General features: G+C 41.8%; 1 protein-coding gene across 1 annotated transcript in view; it reads right to left on the reverse strand.

Annotated features, from left to right (window-relative positions):
* The window catches only part of LAMB4 (laminin subunit beta 4), an 89,596-nt gene that overhangs the window by 14,975 nt on the left and 53,753 nt on the right, over window positions 1–20,868 (reverse strand). Inside the window, 9 exon segments of the mRNA XM_040644401.1 lie at window positions 1,326–1,467; window positions 4,651–4,812; window positions 5,441–5,646; window positions 7,609–7,769; window positions 10,697–11,069; window positions 13,773–13,869; window positions 18,330–18,550; window positions 19,151–19,375; window positions 20,814–20,868. The exon segment at window positions 20,814–20,868 is cut by the window's right edge and continues 3 nt beyond it. Coding sequence (XP_040500335.1) covers window positions 1,326–1,467; window positions 4,651–4,812; window positions 5,441–5,646; window positions 7,609–7,769; window positions 10,697–11,069; window positions 13,773–13,869; window positions 18,330–18,550; window positions 19,151–19,375; window positions 20,814–20,868 — 1,642 coding nt within the window.

Raw genomic sequence — 20,868 nt, forward strand, 5'->3', positions numbered from 1 at the left:
AAAGTAAACTTTTTTTTATTAGAGATATATTCAACAGCAATGAGAAATAAGACAAGTAAGTGAATAGGCTCTTTGACCCAGTGAATGAGGTAGAAAGCAGTAGAACTTGCCTTCTGAGCCATCACTGGGGCCCAGAAGTGTAATGTGCCATTTCGTACAAAACCAGTTTGGTTTTGGTTTGATTTTAGTGCCTGAATTGACCTGTATCTGCAGAAATAGCTAATGTGTTCCTTAATCCAACCAGTTTCTGGATCTGTGTCTAATCAATACCCATCCATCTAGATAACTCACTAAAAATTTGCTTTTGAACAAACAAAACGTCCAGTAGACCGATCCCACCCCATTCATTTTTACTGATTATTCTGGCCATTTTTATTATTTGTAGTGCCTCATTTTGTTCTTATTTCAAAAATCAAGACTAGAGCTGTTCATACAGTAACAAGAAATATGGAGATAGAAAAAACAATTGGCCATCGGGGTCTCTTACAAATATTACACAGATTCACCAAGTGGTTGCAAAGATGGTAACAGACATCCCAACTGTCAGCTGATTCGTGTGAGGAGCTCTACATTACTGAATCTGGAAGACGGTGACGGAGAAGAAAGCCTAACATTAATTCTGCACAATGTCGCACCCAAGCTGCATTATTTGCAGAGAGTGAGGTTTCAGGTCAATTTCCAGCTGTACTATCTGATTTTTATCTTCAACTAATAATTGTCTGTAGTTTAAAATAAACTTCTAAAAAAAAATAAAGTAAAAGTGAACTTCTCCCATAATAAGGTACGAGGGATAATAACATCATAATTACAATAATAAATGGATCAAATTGTTCCTTTCGGTCAATCACAGAGAACCAATATGAAACTTGGAAAATATTTCATAATAGTTAATAACCAATATTTTAGATACCACCTCACCATAGTATTTGGTATACTAACCAAAATCTGGCATGCCTTGATCTCACACAGTCTGCCAGCAGAGAAAATCATGGAACCATAACATTAGGAAATCTGATAGAATCATCCTGTTATTGACTTTTTTCTTAAAAAACCCAAATAACTTTACGCATCAAGTTCATTTGTTTGAAATTTTAACAAAATAGGACTTTTAGAGATAGCCATATATATACACAGTTTTTGGTACAGAGTTAATATTTGGAGATTTCATTAAGAAATTTTAAATCAAGGGGTACATCATGTTTCTGATTTAGGCATTTCATTTCCACTTAATGTAATTTGAAATTGGTTATGCTGTTTGAGTATACATTTTTTTAAAAAGCAAAGAAAAAGAAACAAAACGAGTCCTAATATATTTTTCTGATTACCTGACAAAAACTTTTTCAGCTTTTTGATGAAAAGACTCATTTTCTCTTCAGATTCGCTGTGGTTTTTCATATTCGTCAGTCTCTCACGTAGCTGTAAGGCGTTGTTTTTGGAGACTTCTGCCAGTTTACTTACATTTTTGAGCTGGAATAAGAAAAAAATTATAATGAGGAAAATACGTAACAATTAGGTACATTGTGTGATATTTAATTACTTAGGTGGACCCAATGAAACTCACTAAAAACAAAATAGGAGTATAGAGAATAAACAGAAGATTCATTTTAAGGGATTCCGTTACAAGGTGATATTATCTGTTTTCATTAACACGTTTGCTTAATGTGAATTGATCTTGTGGTGCTTGGCTGGCTCAGTCGTTCGAGCAGGTGACTCTCAATCTTGGGATTTTGAGTTGGAGCCCCATGTTGGGTGTAGAGATTGCTTAAAAGATAAAATCTTTAAAAAAAATAATGGGAATTTGCCTCTTAAAACATTATTAGTGATCGAAATTATTACTTGAAAACAGTATTGACCTACTGTTAATGACTTTTCCTGATACAGATGTAAAACACAAATTCTGTTTTAATGAGACTTCGGCATTCTATCACATCAGCAAATTACTTAGGACTACTTACAGTGGTCATTACGTTTAATAAGTTAAGAGCATTTTCTTTTATGTAAGTTAAAATAATTACTCTTCTTGACATTTCTCAAATTCAAATAATGTACTTTCTTTGAAAGCTAAAAAGAAAGCATTCCTCCTCTTAATAAACGAGTTTGAACTCGGAGCAGGCCACAAAGATAAATTCCAAACATCTTGGACACTTGGTGGAAGAATGATAGGTCTAAAAGCTTGCCCTCTAGAAGTGCAAATTCTTAATTATGTGATTTGAGAAAATTCCTCAGCTTTTCTTGAGATTCTAACAAATTAGAGAAAGAGGAAAAAAAAAAAAAAACACGCCCAGAAAGCAATAGGGCAATATCACCAAAAAGTTGAGCTGTATGGAATAAATTAATTGTGACAGAAGTAGGGCTAATTAGGATCAAACACAATTAGGAAAAAAAAAAATCTCCCTTTATTTCCCCACAAAAGGAGACAGCTTAGTTTGAGCCATATGGATTTTGTGGAAAAGGATTTAATTGCACTCATTGGCAAATGATGAAACAAAAAAGAAATATTTACAGGATTAAAAATATGTATCTTCGTTTTTTTTGTCCCTTAGTTTTCTACAATTCTGAAAACCTTCAAGTGGTGAGCAGTTGCTGAGAGAGATCTTCAAAGTTCCCATCACGAGACAAAGTGTAACTCGGTGAGGTGATGGACATATATACATCTGCACTGCAATACACACATCGACCAAATTATGTACACCTCAAACTGACACACTGTTCTGTGTTAATTATATCTCTCTCAATAAAAAAAAGTAAAATGCTTAGCAGTAAGTAAGAACACATGGAAATAAACTGAGAATTCCAGAAATAAATACTCTGAACAGGAAAACATGAAATTATACAGATGAAATCTCTGTCGATTAGTCGCTGCTATATTCAGAGAGAAAGAGATTGCTAAATTACTTCACTCTTAAAACATCTCTCTGCAATCCATCTTCTGTCACCACTGACTCCTGAGAATTCTCTCACAATCTTTTCTGGCACTCTTCCCCCCATCTAATCAAGAGGGAAATAGCACACCATTTTATCAACATTAAAAACCCCCGCCCCCACCCTTCCCAGTTCTTCATTTACCTGCTGATGAAGCCAGATTTTGCTAAAACATATGTCGGGCTATCTTTTAAAAGTAAAAGCTTAAGACAGGGCTTCTTTAAATGGTGTGAGGTTTCTGGGTTTTTTGAGAAGGGGCAGTAAGGTGTAATAGTTTAAAATTACGTTAAACAATTCAGGAGTGTTTTAACCACCAGGATGCAGGACCGGGATTTGTCTTTGTTATGTTCACCGCTGGGTTCCCAACATCTAGATAATGTCTCACACGTAGTAGGCATTCAATGAATATTTGTTCAAAGAAGGAATAATAACATATAAGTGAAAACTAGGTATCAATGCAGAATTATGACTAGGTAAATAAACATTTTCAGCATTCAGTATGTGCAGGGATATCCACCAGCTGGGCTAATCAGAGGCTTGTACCAGAACTTGGATCTGGGAGCACGTGGAGCAAGGGCTTAGGACCAGCTGGGGCTCAGGCTCACGCAGGTGAGGCTCAGGGAGGAAACTCTTGTTCTGTGTGTATGGGTGTGCATGCAAGCACATGGCAGTGTGTGTGTGTGTGTGTGTGTGTGTGCATGAGATATGCACCATATCCTAGCCGTGGTTCTCAGCCCATTCCCAAGCTTGGCCCTCTATCCTCCTGTCGATTCTGAGACCATTTTTTTCAGGGGTTGGTTTCTGTTGCTTACAAACAGGAATGCGGGCTGCTATAACATTTAACCCAAGTTACTCGTAAAGAAATTCAGCTCTTTAAGATTTTTTTCTTCTTCTTCATCAAAGACTCTGTGTATATTGTCAAAAATGGAGTAAACTAGGGCACACATTATCATCTTGCTTACAAATGAATCCAGTGTATTCACAGAATACTGACAACTGTATTCATCATTTCAAGGTGAATATACAATGTATTCACACACACACACACAAAAACCTAAAGAAAACTAGGCAATTAAAAATTATTCTCATTTATCAACATGACCGGAAAAATAAATGAAAACATTTAAAGTTAATAGAGACTCAATCATCAGGTACTTCAGTATTAAAACCACTGTATTGTGTCTAACAACATAGGAAGAAGTACAGGGCCTAAGGGTGTATTCCTATTAAAATATTTTCTAACATTAAATCAATTTTTAACATTAGAATTTGCATATTTAGTAGAATTTCAAATATACCCTTGAATTTGCACAAATTAGTCTTTACTTTGATGTATCTAAAGTTTTCAAACCTTTAATGCTTAGTCTCCCATTTCTCTGTAGTGTTTGCTATAAAAGAAACATCCACAGGACTCTATGTCCTGCAAACATAAACTCTGAGTTCTTTCTCTTCTCTCTCCACACACACACACACACACACACACACACACACACACACACACACGATACCTATATAATAGAAAATGTCAATACCCACATGTACTTCTAAATGTACATTTACATCCACATCTGTGTTTTTAATCCTATGTTTCCAAGCATAAGAACACCTAACATCTAGAATCTATCCTTTCACCTCGAAGCTAAATGGAAGTTTTAATCATTTCAGACGTTTGCGTTTTTCTTCTTATTGCTACAGCTTTACCAATAAAACAAGAGAAGACATATTTACCCGGTGCTTCCAACCCTGAACCTGGTCGCTCAAATTATGAATCCCAGACTCTGCTTTCTGAGCTCGCTGGAGGGCATCGCTCGAGGGGGGCAGGGAGCCACGACAGCTGGGGCCATCACAGGACGAGAGCACGCACGGCCTGTCCCCCGGTTCTCCACACACCTCACAGGAGAAAGGATTCATGGTGAAAAGCAGCGTGCGGGCAGAGTTTTGCTAATGCCATCCAGGTTTGTGAGGCAAAGCACTGCTCTGTGCATACGTGTTTCTTCGCCAGTGGTTCATGCTTAGTACATGGATACAACCCTGTGAATGTTTCCAGGTAACTACATACCTGAATTTTTGGTTGTCAGTGTTGTGTCAGTCAATGTCATTTTTACACTTAGAGTTTTTGGAGAAAACAGTCAAATACCCAGCATTTCTTGCAGCTAATTTCATTTTTTTAAAAATAAAAATCGCCTTTTATTTATAAGGAAGCAGGAGGAGTGAATGTCTATAATCTGTACCATTGTGGAAATAGCAAAAGATATAAATAAATGTAAGATATAAAATCAAGCCACAGCCTTACTCTGAATTTTCTCAAACTTTGACTTGGAAAATAAAAAAATAAAAAATATTTTATATCTTATATAACAGAGCATATATATATATATGTGTGTGTGTGTGTTATGATATTTATACATTCATAAAGTTTAAATAAAAAATAATATTGAAAACAGGAAATGCAATTGAAGAGATTTGTATACCAAGCAGAAATCACAACTGCTTCTACTACACCATCGTGAATATTTACCTTTTCGTTCAATATTTGGATATCTGGTACCGTAATCTGCTTTAATTTTTTCAATGACAAGTTTTGTTTTGAGGCTAGCGTATCAAAGATGGGAAGTAAGTCGTTCCTGGTTTTTTCAGAGTGTTTTATGATAGAAGCGGTTTCATTACTTTTCTTTTCAGCAGATGACGATCTCTGATAATGCTTCCTGATGTTCTCCGAGGAATCTACATTAATGCAAATTGAGGTAAGGTAAGTATTGTGAGAACAAATGAAATTATACATTGGTTATCAAGACAATCATTCCACAGTTTGACTAATGTCTTGGTCTCAATGACCAGCACAAATATTCACCATCCTCTTCCTTGAATTTACACTTATGGGGAAGGATTGGATGTAGTGAAACAGATATCAATATAATAGGTACAAAGCCTTGAGATTTAAGTCTGCAGACATGGGTTTGCATGTTGGCTTTCCCTTTTGCTGTCTGCCTAAGTCCTTGAGCAAGTTGGTTAATCTCTTAGATTCGCTAATCTGTAATTTGTGAGAACGACGTAAAATACTATGAGAATACTCTGTAAAGTGTTCCACAGATATATTAATTATGTATTAATTAATATTAATGACGACTACCTATATGAACCCTAATATGACAAACCAGCCGGGTTTACCTAACTAGATGGAGCAGGAGTTGACAAATTTGTTCTGGAAAGGGCCAGAGAATGTTTTAGGCTTGCCGGCCACAGCATGTCAGTTACAACTTCTCAACTCTGTAGCGTGAGACCAGCCACAGACAATGTCAATAAACAGGTGAGCTTGTCTCTTAGTGAAACTCCCTTTATGAAAACAGGCTCTGGGTAAAAGTTGCCAGTGGATCGTAGCGTGCTGACTTGTGAGTTGAGGCTGATGACAACAGGTCACAGTTGTGGAGTGCCTTCCCTCTGCCCGCACTTCCTGTCCGTTTTCTTCCTGAATCTTCACAAAACACTGTGAGGTGCACGTAAGTGTGATCACTCCCATTTTACAAGTGAGAAAACGAGGCTCTCAGGAGGTAAGTTTTGCCCAAGGTCTCATGGACAGCAAGGGATCAAGTCAAGATTTCAAGCCAGGTGGTTTGAGTCTAGAAACTATGTTCTTCTTTTTTTAATTTAATTAATTAATCTATTATTTTTTAAAAAAGATTTTTAATTTATTTGACAGAGAGAGAGACAGCCAGTGAGAGAGGGAACACAAGCAGGGGGAGTGGGAGAGGAAGAAGCAGGCTCCCAGCGGAGGAGCCTGATGCGGGGCTCGATCCCAGAACCCTGGGATCAGGCCCTGGGCTGAAGGCAGATGCTTAATGACTGAGCCACCCAGGCACCCCTAGAAACTATGTTCTTAAGCACTGCTCTATATTTTCCATATTTTTAGTAAAATGCAAATTCATGAAGGTAATATGGTACGTTTTACTGCAAATGATAGTGTTGCAGGACTTTCCACATATTTTTGGAACCAGAGGCCCAGGGTCCTGATCTTTACTCCCTAAGCAACCAGAAGTTGGGCATGAGACAACCACACCTTCCTATTGCTTGGGATGATTTTCTGCATTTATTTATCAGGCAAATATTATCCTCATTTGTGAATACCAAGTCAAATGTCACGTACTTCCCGGAGCCTTTCCCAGTAAACCCAGGAAGAATTCCATTCCCCATGCTCGATTTGGCGGTCCAAATCTTTCATGTCATGAACCATTTTGAAGTGGTAACCTGGACAGCGATGGTCTAATGTCCTTTCTCCGAGTGTCACTGTTTGTTCCTTTGACTTGGAGGGAAGGGCCAAGGCAGGGCATCGTTGCCGTCTGCGAAGGGACAAGTTGGTTTTGGAACATCATGGTCTTGGTCCAAAGCCAGTTACACAAGACCCCTTGGCACACTTCGGCATTAGGAGAGTATTCTGGGTATATTTGTTTCGTATCAGACACTGTTAGCTGTATTCATTATTTTCAGCAGATGCTACCCAAGCTCCACACTGTTTAAAAAGTTTAAATATTCATGAACAAATAATACCTTTAATGGGTGTGTTTTCAGGTCCTAAAGTGCTCAGGCTCTGTAGCAATGAGCACGGGGTGACTCGCTAATGGAATGCACGATGGACGGTAGCAAGCAACCTTTGTCCATCCACAGACCGTCCAAGTGCATTTTCTCTCTTACCCGTGATGCTTGCGTTACGGGCACGGGAGTGCAAATTGATTTCTCGCTGAAGATCTTCAAGTAAGAGGTTGGCTTCATTCCTCGTTCTTCTTATCCTTTCTTTCAGATCTGGAAACTCATGCACTGCTTTCAGTTGCACGCTTAGCTGCATGACTTCTTCCCTGCAGGGGAAATGACAGTAAATACAGCAAGCTTGTATTCCTGTTGATAGATCAGTGAAAAAGCACGTCAACATTGCCCTCTTGATCAGGCACCCTCATAATTAGAATGGATCCTTCTTGCCTGAGGTTGTGTTTGACAGTTTATAGTTCTGTTTATGGTTCCTCTCTTTCTTGTTCATTCAGCTTCCTGGAATATTTTAGCACTCACTTAAAATACAATCCGCATACAAGGCCTAGTGGAAGAAGGGCTTTGAATCTTTCAGTTTCAACTATTTAGACTCTTTCTGTCTCCCTTTGCTTTGGGTTTTCAAAAACACGCATTCAGACATGGTTCATTTAAATCCATGAGATCTAACCTACATTCAGCTTTCAACATGGAAGTCCTCACCCAGGCTAGGGTAAAAACCAGCTCTTTAAGAACACATCTGCTTGCAGCAAGGATCCTTCTAGGGCTGCCGCTGTACAGGGTTCTTGTCATTCCCATGAGTGACAAGGGGGTTTCCTTGTTGGTGAGAGTACCCAGGCCTGGGGCGTGTTCATTCTCCACACCTGCTTCTCCATGGTGCCTATCTCTGTCCCGTTTCAATCTGCTGGGTTCAGCACCCACAGCGGGTTCAAGGAAATAATTAGTAATATCCCTCATGATAAGGAAATTCAGTGCAAATGGTGAAGAGTACAGTTGAGGAAAATTACAATATGAATCTACGGGACTAATGTATCTTGGCAGAAATGCAAAGCATTAACTAATGCTTCCTAGCATTTTCTGCTTTAACTCTCCCTTCTAATCTACAGACTTTTCCTTCTGGCGCCAACTGTCAGGACTATAATCCATCAGGTGAATAATAATAATAACAACGACAGTAATTATTGTAATTGGTACTCTGGAAGCCCTTACAATGCACCAGACACCATGCTCCGTGGCTTGTCTGAGTAATTCTCACAAGAAACCTATGAAACGGAGACTCAATCCCCCTTTTTGGATAAAGAAACAGAAGCCTGGAGAAGTTAAATAACTTGCCCAAGGCCAGCAATAAGTGGATTTTAGTCATGGGATCTATACTCATGATGTCCTGGCTTCCCTGCCTCCACCTCCCTTTTCATTGGTAATTTTCCCAGCAAACATTTGTTATGTAACTGAACCGAGCCTGGAGAAGGTAACCTCTGTCCTTGGGGGTCCCTCAGTGAGGCAATCACCCAGGAAGCACAAACAGGCTGGAAGATGGAGAAGGAAACACATGTCTTTTTCTGAGGAGGTCATGGAAGGCGTCAGGGAAGAGGTGGTATTTTGGTGTTGCTAAGGAGGAACAGGAGCTCAGCAGGTGGGCCAGGAGGGGACAAGCATGCTGGTTTCTGGCAGAAGAGACCCAGTACTCACTGCATCCCTCATCACTTCAGGCCTGGCCCTAGGACTCCTGCTTCTCCTGCCGTCTTTCTGCTCTACTCCGAGGTCCTGTGGTCTCTTTGTTTAGAATGCCCGTATGAACTCGCTCATTCTGCCTTCTTTCTGATGGTTCTCTTTGTTCGCCATATTCTAGAACCACAAACCCGTGGTCCATGGGCCAAAGCTCATTCTCAGACACATTTATTTGGCCTACACAGTGTTTTTTAAGAGCATTGTTGGATTAGCTGGCTATATTTTGAAGTGGGGACATTTGAATAAAAATCTGGAGGTCTGACATCTCTTGAAAAGTGGGAAGACCTGGGGACACGGGGCCCAAATCCTGCAGGGCAACAGTCTTTACAAGGCTACGGCTGTGCTTGCTTTCAGCTGCCAGCTTGGCTTGGCCACATGACGTCCCTGGGTTCTGTAGGTGTGTGACCCTTCCTCTGAACTTCCCCGGTGGACTCTATCTTCTTCCTCGTGAACTTTTAAGCTATGACCACGTACCTCTGAAACTTCTGCCTGATGAAAATGATGGCCTTATATCGACACCGGTGTTTTGTATAACACAAAACTCCGAAGCTTCAATTAGTCCTTAATCCGGGACCTTTGACTGGTGGGGGGGTGGGGCAGGGGATGGTCTGCTACATAATCACAATCTTTTTGGTTTCTTAGTAGATTACGTGCTCACAGAAGGACGGAAAACTGTATCCTATGCATCCTGGTTTTGCCCAGAGCAGTTGGGAAACTTTTTCTGTAAAGGGTCAGATAGTAAATATTTTAGGCCTTGGGGGCCATAGTCTCTGTCACAACCACTCCACTCTGTCCTTGTCCCGGGAAAGAAGCCACAGAGGACAGGTACATAAATGGGCATGGCTGTGTACCAGTGACCCTTCACTTACAAAACTAGGTGGCCTGTGGGATTTTGCCTAGCAGCCACAGAGGACAGGTACATAAATGGGCATGGCTGTGTGCCAGTGACCCTTCATTTACAAAACTAGGTGGCCTGTGGGATTTTGCCCGTGGTTTGCTGAGCCCTGGCCCAGACCAACCAGCATAATTTCCAGAAATGTTTGATGAATGTTATATAAGTATATATAACATATGATAAAAAAGACAATGCATTTTGAGGAACTTATCACACTTGCTATATGACTTCACATTAATGGATGGGGTTTCCAAACAACTGAAGAATTTGGGAAGATTTAGCAAATTTCCCTGAGTGCCTGGTTGAAAAAAAAGTATCTGTATTATAAACGACCCTTTTTCCGATTTTGTATCTTTCAGCTCTGCTAGGCTTTCCAGAATCAAGCTCTTAATCACTGCCTTTTTGTTCTAATCGATGGCATCTGGAAAGACCCCATGTAATCCTAACTAGGTAAGAAAGAGACAGACAATCACGATCACCAGCCTGGACATTGACGGAAAAATTATTTCCCTAACGTCCACACAGGTACATTTCAAAATTCAAGGCTGCTTTTGAAAGCTCCACAGCAGTCAAGGCAAATCAGGGACTTGCTATCTACCGCTTGAGCACAAATCTTACCGAGCAGAGTCCTGATAATCCTTGACGGTTAAGAATTCCGATGAGAAAACAGGATGTTTTAGAATCCTTTCTATTTCAGACATGTTCTCTCTGAGGCCTTTGAAGTCGGCCTCGCAGACCAGCACAGGCTCTCTTTTATCTCGCATGTTAGCAGCCAGCCTCATTAACCCTTGCACCGCTTTGGAGAGGGCAGAAACCGTGTGGTCCCAGGGATCAAAGCAGCCGTGACACCGCAGACAGGCAGGGAATTCCCGGCCATGACCCCGGGCACAGCGATCGCATCGCGGGCCGCTAACCCCCTCCCGGCAGCGGCACATGCCCGTGTCCTGGTCACAGGTGGGCTTCTGGGCGCCTTCCCTGTTGCAGTCACATGCTAAAAAGGAAGACGGAGCAGAGAAAGTCAGTCACTTGGCCTTTTGCTTCTGGCTAGCTCAAGAATAAAGCCCACTTCTCTCCCGAGAATGTTCCCGACGCCCAATTTTAAGGTGAACGTTTAAAACCGGTATAATTACAGAGACCTAGGCAATGGCCATTACACACAGCGCTCCTCTTTTCATTCCACTGACAAATCAGTTCATGGTTTCCAGATGGAAAATACTAGGTGTTGTCTTTACTGTGTGAGTGTTTCACGTGTGGGCTCCTTTGCCTATTCGAGTGAGTAACCTGGACCTAGTGGTGGACAACTCACTAGTGTCTGCCACCACTGCCCCCGTGGGTGACTCAGGTGCATCGGTGACCCTCTAAGAACTCTCGTGACCACACTCTGTCTCAGTAAAACCCACCCTGGGGTGTTGACCCATGCTGGTTTCCATTGTGTAAGGAGAACCAGTCCATCCTCCAAAAGGGGTGTGGGGATCACTGTATCATATTTACCCAAAGGAGTTGAAAACTTATGTCTACGCAAAAGTCTGCAGATGGACGATTATAGGAGCTGTATTTATAATTGCCCAAACTTGGAAACAACCAAGATGTCCTGCAGTACGTGAACAGATAGATAAACTGTGGTACAAGGGATAACTGGGGCTAAGAAGAAATGAGCTATCAAGCCATGAAAAGACATGGAGGGACCTTAAATGCCTATCACCTAGTGAAATAAATCAATCTGAGAAGGCTACGTACTGTAGGATTCCAACTACCAGACATTCTGGAAAAGGCAAAACTCTGGAGACAGTAAAAAGATGAGTGGTTGGCACGGGCTGAGGGGAGGGGGTGGCAAGAGAGGAACAGGTGGAGCACAAGACTTTTAGGGCAGTGGAAGTATTCCGAATGATACCATATGGTGGATACATGTCCTTATACATTTGTCCAAACTCATAGAATGGAAAATACCAAGAGTGAACCATAACGTGAACTGTGGAGTTCGGTGGTTATGGTGTGTCAATGTGGGTTCATCAGTTTAACAAACGTGCCATGCTCTTGGGGGTGTTGATCATGGGGCTGGCCACGCATGTGTGGGGCGTGGGGATAGATGGGAAATCTCTGTACCTTCCTCTCAATTTTGCTGTGAACCTAAAACTGCTCTAAAAAAGTCAAGTCCTTTTAAAAAGGGAGAAAATTAAATTAATTTTGTCTAAGTTTAAAAAAAACAAGCTACATGTAATTCAATTGAGTAGGTTTTTGATTAAGGCTGAGGACGGAGGACGGACAGAGCTATGGAAGTTACAGCAATTTCCAGAAGGTCAGGGAATCATTAGCCTACGTCACTGGACTAAGTGCAAGGAACGAATGATTAAAAATGCATTTTACAGCTTGAGTAAAAATGTCAATTACAAATAAAAACTGATTAACACGCTAGGCTCCTCAGCTAGATACCATCTGTCCCGCACATTCGCTTTGGCACTGAGGCCTCAGCAGGAACCCCTCAGGGGCAGCACTATGTCACGTCACCAGCTTATTAGCTGCTCCTTTCCAGGAGCGTTAGAGGGGTCTATGACCTGAGCTGATCATCTGCAAAGTTTTCTCTATCAAAGATGAAAGCATTTCAGAAAATGAGATTATTGAAATATTAGAGAGGCACAGAGGAAAGAGGCTCAGACAGATTTTCCAGGAGACAGAACTGCTCCCTGGTTTTTCATGTAGCAATTCCACTTAGAAAACTAAGTGGCTCCGGGGGAAACCATTGAGGATATGGATTTGAATGGGGAAAGGAAATGAAGGCCATTTATTTTAGCCACAAAAGCACAGTCAGACAGGAACAGAGAGGAAGAGTTACCATGTGTGGCTATGCAGAGGTGACCATGAGAAGCCCACTACATCTGATATTTCTTTGGATTGACTTGTTTTGGCCCCAGATTATAGAGATTCAAAACTCCCTCCTCCTAGAACTAACCCAGATTCTCAATCTGTGCTGTCCAATATGGTAGCCACTTACCACCCAGGGCTACTGAAATTTAAACAAGTTGAACACACAGTTCTTTTCCTCGCCTGCACCAGCCACATTACAAGTGCTCACCAGCTCACAGGCCAGTGGCCCCTGCATCTCAGTGGTGCCAGTTGGACCATTTCCATCTCTACAGAAAGTTGCTGGATGGTGCTGCTCTAAATCCGACAATCGGTGCTAAGACATGGGGCGAAAGGCACTAGAACATGAACTCCACGGGATTAGGGGCCTTGCCTTATTTGCTCATGACCTAGCGTACCCAGTAGGCACACTATGAATTTCTTAAACGAATCAGTGAGTATCTAAAAGACCCAGAGTTACAAGCATCAAGTTGAGGAAACACCTCCTCTGCTGGCTTCCTATGAACCCCCTCCCAGCCTGTACCTCCATCGAGAAACTGTTTTTGTCAACATGCTTCCAAATAGCAGAAAACTGTCTACAAGTCATGACCTCAGACGTCTGTTCCATTTTGGGGACTTTGAGATATTGCAATCCAGGCTTCAACATATCTAATATAGCCTAAAGTTTGACACAAATCTTTTTTGTAAGGCTATAAAGAATATTATTTTCAAAACTAAGATTACATATTGTGCATTTTCTATCAGGTAAAGGAACTGAAAATTCAGCTGGCTCATAGCATGCCTGTGGTTGGACCAGGAGGACGGTCCTCGTATTTTTAGAATTAGCAATACTTACGAATGCATCGCCCCAGTGGATCACTGTAATAATTTTCCTTGCACCCACTGCAGTGTTTCCCATCATAGCCTAATTTACACGGACACTGGCCTGTAAGCTGTAAGAACAGTCACGGGTGAGGAACTGACAAGCTTTATGATCTAAAACATTAATGCATCTTAATACAAAACAGTTTTCCCTCCAGTGGTTTAGAACACACAGCTGTGCAAGGCAGAGGAAGGATGATTCCCATGGCCAGCAACCACCCTCGGCAAGACCAAGGCTCAGGAGCTAATGTGTTTTGGCTTGGGACCCCTGAATATACCGCCTGCTTCCAGCTGTTCGAGGACAGGTGGCCCCAAACTGGGAAATATACACAGATGCAAATGAAAACAAAACACATCATGGGAAATGGGCCACATTCTTTTCCTCTACAGTTATGGGAGTTCGTGCATGACACAGAGAGGCCAAAGACCTGGACGAACATTCATCAACTAATTTGGCAAATAATGTTTCCATTATGGAACGTACAATGGAGTTTCTCCCAATTGTGCTAGCATTTTGCTCAACAAAACATTTTTTTTTTTTTTGCAATCGACACTTAATCTTTTAATGACAGGTGTTTAACGGTGTTTCGGGGGAGAGTGTTGATCTTTTGTGCATCCTCCCAACTGGATCCTTGACCCGCCTTTCTGAAAGCTGGGGAGGTTAGAAAATTCACAGGAGAAAAACACAGAAGCAAATCATTAGTGTCATGGTCCTAGGTTATACTTGACCAAATCTGCTTAAACGTCAGCTCCATAAGTAGCTTGATTTATAAAATGACTGGATCTACTCAGCTTCTGCCCATCTTTGGCATTCCCATTAGCTTCTGCTCAAATATAAGGAGTCGTGGTGAGCGGGCTGTCCCTGAGGCCTGGCAGACTGCTGGTTGTCCTTAACCGTTGGGCAATCTTTTCTTCCATGGGTGCAAAGTCTGCTCCTTTGTAACTTGTTCCCCTTGTTCTGAGCCCTGTCTTATGGAATTACACACAACAGGCAGCCTCCCCCTTCCCTCAGTCCTTCTCCCAACTAGAGATGACCGTTCTCAATTTGCATTTGCTTTTCTTTGGGCTGACCACCCCTAATTCCTTCAAGCCTTCGTCACAGAATAGCGATGGTTCTACCCACTCTCCTGATTGTCTTTCTTGGGACACGTACTAGTTTGTCAGTACAATGTTTATAAGGTGGTACTCAGAAATAACAACATTCCTACAGCTGTCTGAGCAGTACAGAGGACCATGGGACAGTGACTGGCTTGAACCCAAGCATGGCATTCCCACTAGTCCAGCCTGAATGGACACTGTGTCTTTGGCAGCCTGGCCACCACTGCTGGCTCATTGGAAGCACACAGTGAAAATCCTCAGATGTTTTTCACATGAGCTGGTGCCAGGTTGTTACTCCTACCCTGTATTGGTGCAATGGATTTTAAAACCCAATTGCAAAACTTGTACTTTTATCCTGGTAACATTTCACATTCTTCTTTCCAGGCAACAGGACAGGCTGTTAGGATATCTTGTCTCTTGTTCTGTCTTTATCCCATGAGCTTACAACTTTGCCATATCTGTAAATTTGATAATATTTGGGAAGCATATTTCTCCAACTCTATCTAAACTGTTGATGAAAATACTGGATGGCACCTTTGTATCTCTCTGTAATAATGCACCAGGCATGACCTATGGCTGACATAGAGACATTTACCAGTGGTTGTTTAAACAGATGGGAATCTAAATGTCCACCTGCATCTTCTATACTCCAATAAGTGTTCCCTGATTTTAAAGAGCAATCTTTCCCACAGAATCCCCAATGGACCAGACAACTACAAATACCCTTGTCATAAGGGGGCTCTCTTATTAAACCAATGCTATCTGTTAGGCTCATAGGCTTCCCTTAGTCTCCATGGACTGTGGTCTTTGTTGAGTCCTATTACATATATGCTTCCTGAAAGGTCTATGGGGCACCGGGTGACTCAGTTGGTTAAGTGTCCAACTCTTCATCTCAGCTCAGGTCTTGATCCCAGGATTGTGAATTCAAGCCCCATGTTTAAAGCCCTACTTAAAAAAGCAGCAGCAGCAACAGCAGCTAAAAGGGCTAAGAAGCATGCCAGACAGTGATGTCATGAACATCAGGACTTCCTCTTGAGTCAAGAAGCCAAGCAGTCATGTGGAGAGCTACCATTTTGTTCCATGGTTGGTAGCGGCAGGTGTGAGGAGTGGAGGGGGGATATAAGACAGGTGTGGTCATCTAGTGCTCAGACACCATTCTCCAGTAAAAGGAACCAGCGCTCCTTAAAGAGATGGCTGATTCAGGGCGTCTGGGTGACTCAGTTGGTTAAGTGTCCGACTCTTGCTTTCAGCTCAGGTCATGATCTCAGGGTCGTGGGATCGAGCCCTGCGTCAGGCTCCATGCCCAGCATGAAGCCTGCTTAAGATTCTCTCCCTCCCTCTCCCTCTGCCCCCCTCCTCCCACTTCTCTCTCTCTCAAACAAAAAGAAAGAAAGAAAGAAAGAAAGAAGGAAAAAAGGCAGGAAATACACCAGATGAGCTTAGAGTATCTTGTCACGCAGAAAGTGCTCAAACAAACCCCCAAACCCAACCATAATGAGGTATGTCAAAGGGACACAGAAACCCACTGAAATCGCTCCCAATGACCAAAGCTGGCATAACTTGAACAGCAAAATAAAGTAGTATCGGATTGTAACCCGAAGTATAATATAAATGCCCATGACTCCATATAGATATTAAAAAATGATTAATAAATGAAGACATGGGGGACAACAGATACATCTCCAGTGCAGAAGAATTCCAAATAATTTACGGAGCTACTCTGCTCTCAAGGAAGGAGTGTGAAGCTCCCCACTCCTCAGTATAGACTGTGCACAGTGACTTTCTTCCAAGGAGCACAGACAGTACAGAAAGGAGGGAAAAAGTAACTTTACAGAACAGAACCATGACAAACACTACCTCAGCCAGGTGATTGGGATTCGTGTCAACAGTGTTAAGTCGTGTAAATAGTGTGTAGCCTTGATAGGATGTGATGAGAACAGTGCTTTCCCTCTGTGGGCTTCTTCCTCAAACCCATAATCCGAGCCCAATCAGGAGAAAACATCAGATAAATCTGAATAGAGGGCATTTTCCAAAATCCTCCTCAAAATTGTTAAGGTCATCAAAAATAAGGAAAGTCTGAGAAATGTCACAACAAGGAAGCCCCTAAAGAGACAAGATGATTAAATGTAATGTGGCGTCCTGGATGGGGTCTTGGAACAGAAAAGGGACAATAGGCAAACGACTAAGGAAATCTGAATAAATTATGGACACTTAGTTAATGGTAATGTATCAACACTGGTTCATTAAATGTGACAAATAAACCGTACTAATGTAAGATGTTAAAAGCAGAGGAAGCTGGGTGTGGGGTACATCTTCTCTGTACTGTCTTCACAACCTTTCTGGAAATCTATTCTAAAATAAAACATTTACTAAGGAAAAAAGGACATGGAGAGGGAGAGAGAGTGTGCGTGTGCGTGTGTGTGTGCGTGTGTGTGTGTGTTGGAGCAGGAGGGCTGGAGAGAAAGCAAAAGAAAAAAAGGAGAAAGGAAAACACGTTCTGTATATGAGAACTACCTTCAAAAGTTGACTTGCATAAGGTTTGACCTTTGAATCAGTTGAACAGTGAAGCTGAAATTGGAGGTGAGCCATGCTTCTCATTATTATTAGTAGTTGGGAAAAGTCCAGCTTCTTAAATTAGCATTTTGATTCCAATTAAACCCTGGTTCCTGTAGTGTGGCCTGACTCTAAAATTTCTTGTCATTGTTTTACCCTTCCCTCCAATTTCTATTAATGTGGAAATTGTTCCAAGGAATATATTCATTAAACCAAATACCCTGATCATGACATGAATAGTTTTTTTTCCATATAGATGTTATATTCATTTAAAAAATTCTATGCCCGTTATTTTATTGACTAAAATTCGCATGTGCGGTTAAGTAGCATTAATTGTATATTACACAATGCAGATTTGCTCCTGGTACACTACCTGCATTCTTTAGAAACAACTGACCCTCATTTGGTAAGTAAAGAGGACATCTTATTTTACCTGTACGTAAAGTAATTGCTGGGCTGTAGGGAAAGACAGCCCAATTTCTGAAAATGGAACTGTGGGTTCTGCAAGCACTCATTGATTTTCATTCTGATCATCAATTCTGATTAATGATCAATTTCTTGCAGCTTCCCTGTGATCATACATACAGGATAGGGAAAGAGAAGTTGTCCGTGTTTTGCTATGCATGAATTTTGACTTCCCCAGTCACAGAGAGGTTTGGAGAAAACCGAATGAAGCCAAACTTGACCTTGAGACCCTGATTCTCTTTTTTTAGTGCTTCTCATTCCTTGATAAATGCAGACTCTATCCCTGTATAAGGCCAATCCTGTCCAAAACCACGAATTAACAACAGTACATAAAGAAGACATTATTTACAAATTTGGAAACCGATTGCCCCCTCCCTTCCCACTCTAGAGCCCTGGTAAGTTCAAAGCATCTTGCCTGGTCGCAGTGACCGCTGTGAGAGGTCCGGGGGTCACAGTCGCAAGGCTGGCATCCTTTGCTGGGGACCAGATTCCAGTATCCATCTGCACAACGGTCACAGGCCTGGCCTGTGACGTTGGGCAGACAAGGGCATGTGCCATTGTCAGGGTCACAGAGGCAAGCTTCCTGACCAGGGGGACACTCAGCGGGATTCACCCCGGAAGGATGGCAGGAGCACCCTGGGATAAGAGAGCCATTGCTACAGGTAAATTCAGGGACGACACTGGCATTCAACAAACCATACAAACATTGTATGTATCATTTCTCCAAAGGGCTCAAGGAAGAGATACCTGACGATATTTCAGATTTATCAAAGAATCTATGTAGGTTGAACCCATTCAACTCTTTCTGATCATCCCACTCAGTGATTTCATGTGGTTCTGCCAGTTAACATTCCGAAAGCTCACAATTAGGATGACTGAAAACCTCGCTTTTTCCACCTGCCATTCATGATCTGAAAATGGTTTACTACGTTGACTTGAGACAACTGAAATAGTTAAATATCTCCTAAAAATGAGTTTACTCCTCCTTTTTTTTTTTTTTTTTAAAGCATAGACTCAATCCCTTGCCTTCTTCTGTGATTCCCTAATTGATACATTAAAGACACTGGCTGAACTGGTCCCAGTGCAGATTCCTGGAGATTCCACTCAGTGGGTCGGATGTATAGTCTAGGAATCGGCCTGTTCATATCCCAGCCCTGTGCCCAGGCGATCCCAGCATGGTGCACCAAGGGCCTCACTCTGCTGCCACATTTCCTTCGGGGAGCCGGGGAGACTTACTCCTGCAGGTCTGATTGATGGCTGATCCAAAGTGACCCGGTTTGCAGAACTGGCAGTGGGGCCCCCGCGTGTTGTGCAAACACTTGAGGCACTCCCCTGTCAGCTGGCTGCAGGACTCGGGGTCAGTCGCATCGGTGTTATTGTTGCAGGCACACGGCTGGCAAGGCGCTCCCGAAACTTTGGGATTTCCGTAGAAACCCGCAGAGCATTCTCCACACTGCTTACCTGAAAGAAGGGGAGAGGAAACAGGAATGAGATGAGAAGCGTGTGCATCTGTGTGTGTGTGTGTGTGTGTGTGTGTGTGTGTACTGGGGGAGCAGGGATGGAGACAGATACAGAGAATAATTAGGCTCTTCAAGGGATAATGAGATGTCACACATTGGGGATGAAGAAGGAAAAAATGTTCTGAATTAAAACATTCATTTTAATTTATCATCCAGTCAGAGATGACAATGATTATTTAGAACTAAAAAGTCCTACGAGGAATGCATTCTAGTTCTTCTTAAAAAAACTCCAGAGCAGAAGCCACAGGATTCCTGGATCTTTCTATAGCTGGGGTCACCCGAGTGTGCCTCAGGACCCAAAGCCGGTCTCACCCCCTGTTCTGTCTGGGGGACCCCCACCTTCAGTTGGTTCTGGAGGTGAACCGGCAGCACCCCGAGATGGGGGTCTAGCAGTGCAGGTGGTGACAGTGGTTTTGTTGACGTGCACACCTGGAGGGTGCTTTTATCAAGCATCATATGGAGAAACCATCCCTTCGCTCCCCCACTTGCTACCCTTGCAACCACCGGGGAACTGTGGTCAGTTAGGCACCCACACTGTGGGTCCACCCCCCGCATTTTGGTTCATCCTTTTTAGGAACGCACTCCTTAGTCAATCATGGTCTCAGCTCTTCAACACTGACCAACCAAGCCAGAGTGGACATGGATAAGAAACTACGTGGGAAGAGGTCAGAATGAAATAGAGACATAGGGAGCAAACAAGAAAAAATTAGCCATGTCATGTATTATCATGATGGTAACTACCACTGGAGAAAATAGCAGCAGCATATTTTCAAAATATAATTAAGTCAAGTAGATTTCATGTTTTTTCCTTGTTTGCTTTATATATTTACACTCATACTTAAACTCTTCAATATAAAATTTTTGGTAGCGGGACAGATACAAATATTGAATTGACTTATACGGTGTCTGTATGAGGCCCATATCAGTGCTTTAAGACATCTGAAAAAATAAGTTATATCTTTGAAATATCAGTCAAATGAGTGATTGGGATTATATAAAGAAAGCATTTGATTAACATTTTTTACTTTTTAATTGCTTATGTTATATATATTACTTACTCACCTATGGATCTTACTTAACATGTGAAGGTTTTATTTTAAATAAATCAATTTGATTTGAACTCATTTGGTCAGTTAGTTTTCCAGAACATTAAAAACAATTATAGCTTGGAGGAATGAGCTTTTCATTGTCATTGGTTTCTGAATCATTCAGATCCTTTGTTCAGTAAAGCAGCAAGGTACCAGATTGTGTCTTCTTACCATTAACTTATATTCAGGACCATTGAATTGGTCAAAGCAGATAAATTATGAACATGGGATCATTTTTTAGGTAGCTGTAAGGGGTAGAAGCAAAAAAGCATCATGAACTAGACTGTGTACCTGCATAACCTGGAAGACAATTGCAGATCACATCTGAGCTCCAAGGATGCCGGTA

The sequence above is a fragment of the Ursus maritimus genome, unplaced genomic scaffold (assembly GCF_017311325.1).
Source record: "Ursus maritimus isolate PB19 unplaced genomic scaffold, ASM1731132v1 scaffold_3, whole genome shotgun sequence".
NCBI classification, from domain to species: Eukaryota; Metazoa; Chordata; class Mammalia; order Carnivora; family Ursidae; genus Ursus; species Ursus maritimus.